Genomic DNA, 2500 nt, shown 5'->3' on the forward strand with positions numbered 1-2500 from the left:
TGGATGATGAATTAGAGACAAGTGAGAAATGGATGAATTAATGAGTGAGAAATGAGAGAAAAAAGTTGGAAATAGATGAATTAAGGAGTGGGAACTAAGTGAGAAATGAGTGGGAAATGGATGAATGAAGGACTGGGAAATGAGTGAAAAGCGAGTGGGATGTAAGTGAGAAATGGGGTAATTAAGGAGTGGATAATGAATTAGAGATAATTGAGAAATGGATGAATTAAGGAGTAAGAGCGTTGTTGGTGGATTGCGAGTGTATATCTGAGTGTATGCAGACTTTTACATGTACAAGCACATGCAATCTAGGTATTTGTATATTTGTTGATGTGTGTGGATAAGTTTATGACTCTCTCTTCCTCTCTCTCTCTCTCTCTCTCTCTCTCTCTCTCTCTCTCTCTCTCTCTCTATATATATATATATATATATATATATATATATGTATATATATATATATATGTATGTATGTATATGTATATATCATATGTATCTGTGTGTGTGTATGCATACATACATGTATGTAAATATGTTTCCATATGATTACCAAATCACCATCAACAAGTTATCATAAATAACACCACCTGATCACACATTCCTGAAAGTACAGACGACCGGAAAAAAATCAAAATCAATCCCCATCCAACAGAACCGAAAACAAGGGGGCCAGCCACGGGGCTATACATTAACAACTTTCATACCGTAGAACCATAAACCATAACCAGAGACCTACTTAAGTTCACTTTTTCTCAGCAACCACAAGGAGTCGGGGGGAGTTCTTGGGCGCGTTAGAAAGGTCTCGAGGTCCTCAGGCTATGTGGCGTTCCGATAAGGGGTCCCTATGAGGGGTCAGGGCGCAAAAACCCAGACCCCTTAAAATACACCCCTAAACAACGGCAAAGGCTACAGAGGTGATCCAGGGTGCTATGGAAAGCTATCACAGAGTAAATGAGAATGGATATGGTTTGAGTACTCATATACCCCTTATAGACCCCTTATAGACCCCTCAAACACCCCTGAACAACGGAATGGGTTAAGGAGATGATCGAGGGTGCTACGGAAGGCTATGGTAGAGTAGAGGCGACTGGGCACGGTCTGAGATCTCGCCTTCCTTTTAAATACAGCGGGCGTAGGTACATCCGTCACCTTCTCAGAGCAGCGCCGCTAAATTGCACTTGATTACTCCTAAACCACCACCACCCACCACTTACCACTTACCACAGGGGCCGTCGAACTGCTTGGTAATGGAAGGGTCGTTGCAGCTGGCGACGTCGAGGGAGCACTGGTTGGGGTATGTGACGCCGTCGCTGCCACAGACGGGGAGGAAGTTCAGGGGACAGACTTGGGGGCACTGAGGTTGCTGTTGTGCTGCTAGCAAGGGGGGAGGGATGGGAAAGTAGCTTAATATATATATATATATATATATATATATATATATATATATATATATATATATATATATATGTGTGTGTGTGTGTGTGTGTGTGTGTGTGTGTGTGTGTGTGTGTGTGTGTGTGTGTGTGTGTGTGTGTGTGTGTGTGTCTGTGTGTGCGTGTGTGCGTGTGCGTGTGTGTGTGTGCGTGTGTGTGTGTGTGTGCGTGTGTTTATATAGATAGATATGTATATATATGTGCTTTTGTGTGTGTGCGCATGTGTATGTACATGTGTGTGTGTGTGTGCATGTGTGTATATATATATTATGTATATTACATTATAAAGTACACAAACACACACGAATATATAAATACATTGTCATTATATATACATATATATACATACATATATATATATATATATATATATATATATATATATATATATATATATATATATACATACATATATATACATGCAATTATATATATATGTGATCATTATCATTCATTATCGATATCATAATAATATTTGTAATAAAAACAGCTATAACTCTTGCTGCTACTTTTATTACAAATATCATTATATTCATCATCCTTATCATTAACGTCATTATCATTAACATTCTTTTCATTATTGTCATCATCATTACTTTTAATTTTATCATCCTCATCACCATCAAATTTTGTTTTCATATCATCCTTTCCATTATCATTCTCATCTTCATTATATCCCAATACCAACAACAATAAAAAGACAATAATAAAAACCAACAAAGATAACAGTTATCAAGTCACAGCCCCAACAAAGATAACATTTATCAACTTACAGCCCCAACAAAGATAACAATTATCAACTTACAGCCCCAACAAAGATAACAATTATCAACTTACAGCCCTAACAAAGATAACAATTATCAACTTACAGCCCCAACAAAGATAACAATTATCAACTTACAGCCCTAACAAAGATAACAATTATCAACTTACAGCCCCAACAAAGATAACAATTATCAACTCACAGCCCCAACAAAGATAACAATTATCAACTTACAGCCCCAACAAAGATAACAATTATCAACTTACAGCCCCAACAAAGATAACAATCATCAACTTACAGCCCCAAC

General features: G+C 37.4%; 1 protein-coding gene across 1 annotated transcript in view; it reads right to left on the reverse strand.

Moving 5' to 3' along the window:
• Positions 1-1218: 1218 nt before the first annotated feature.
• Positions 1219-2500, reverse strand: part of LOC113815236 (four-domain proteases inhibitor) — a gene marked incomplete at its 3' end in the record, with an annotated part of 5036 nt that continues 3754 nt past the window's right edge. Inside the window, 1 exon segment of the mRNA XM_070127544.1 lies at positions 1219-1368. Within this exon segment, the coding sequence (XP_069983645.1) occupies positions 1219-1368 (150 nt within the window).

This window comes from Penaeus vannamei, chromosome 11 (genome assembly GCF_042767895.1).
Source record: "Penaeus vannamei isolate JL-2024 chromosome 11, ASM4276789v1, whole genome shotgun sequence".
Classification (NCBI taxonomy): Eukaryota; Metazoa; Arthropoda; class Malacostraca; order Decapoda; family Penaeidae; genus Penaeus; species Penaeus vannamei.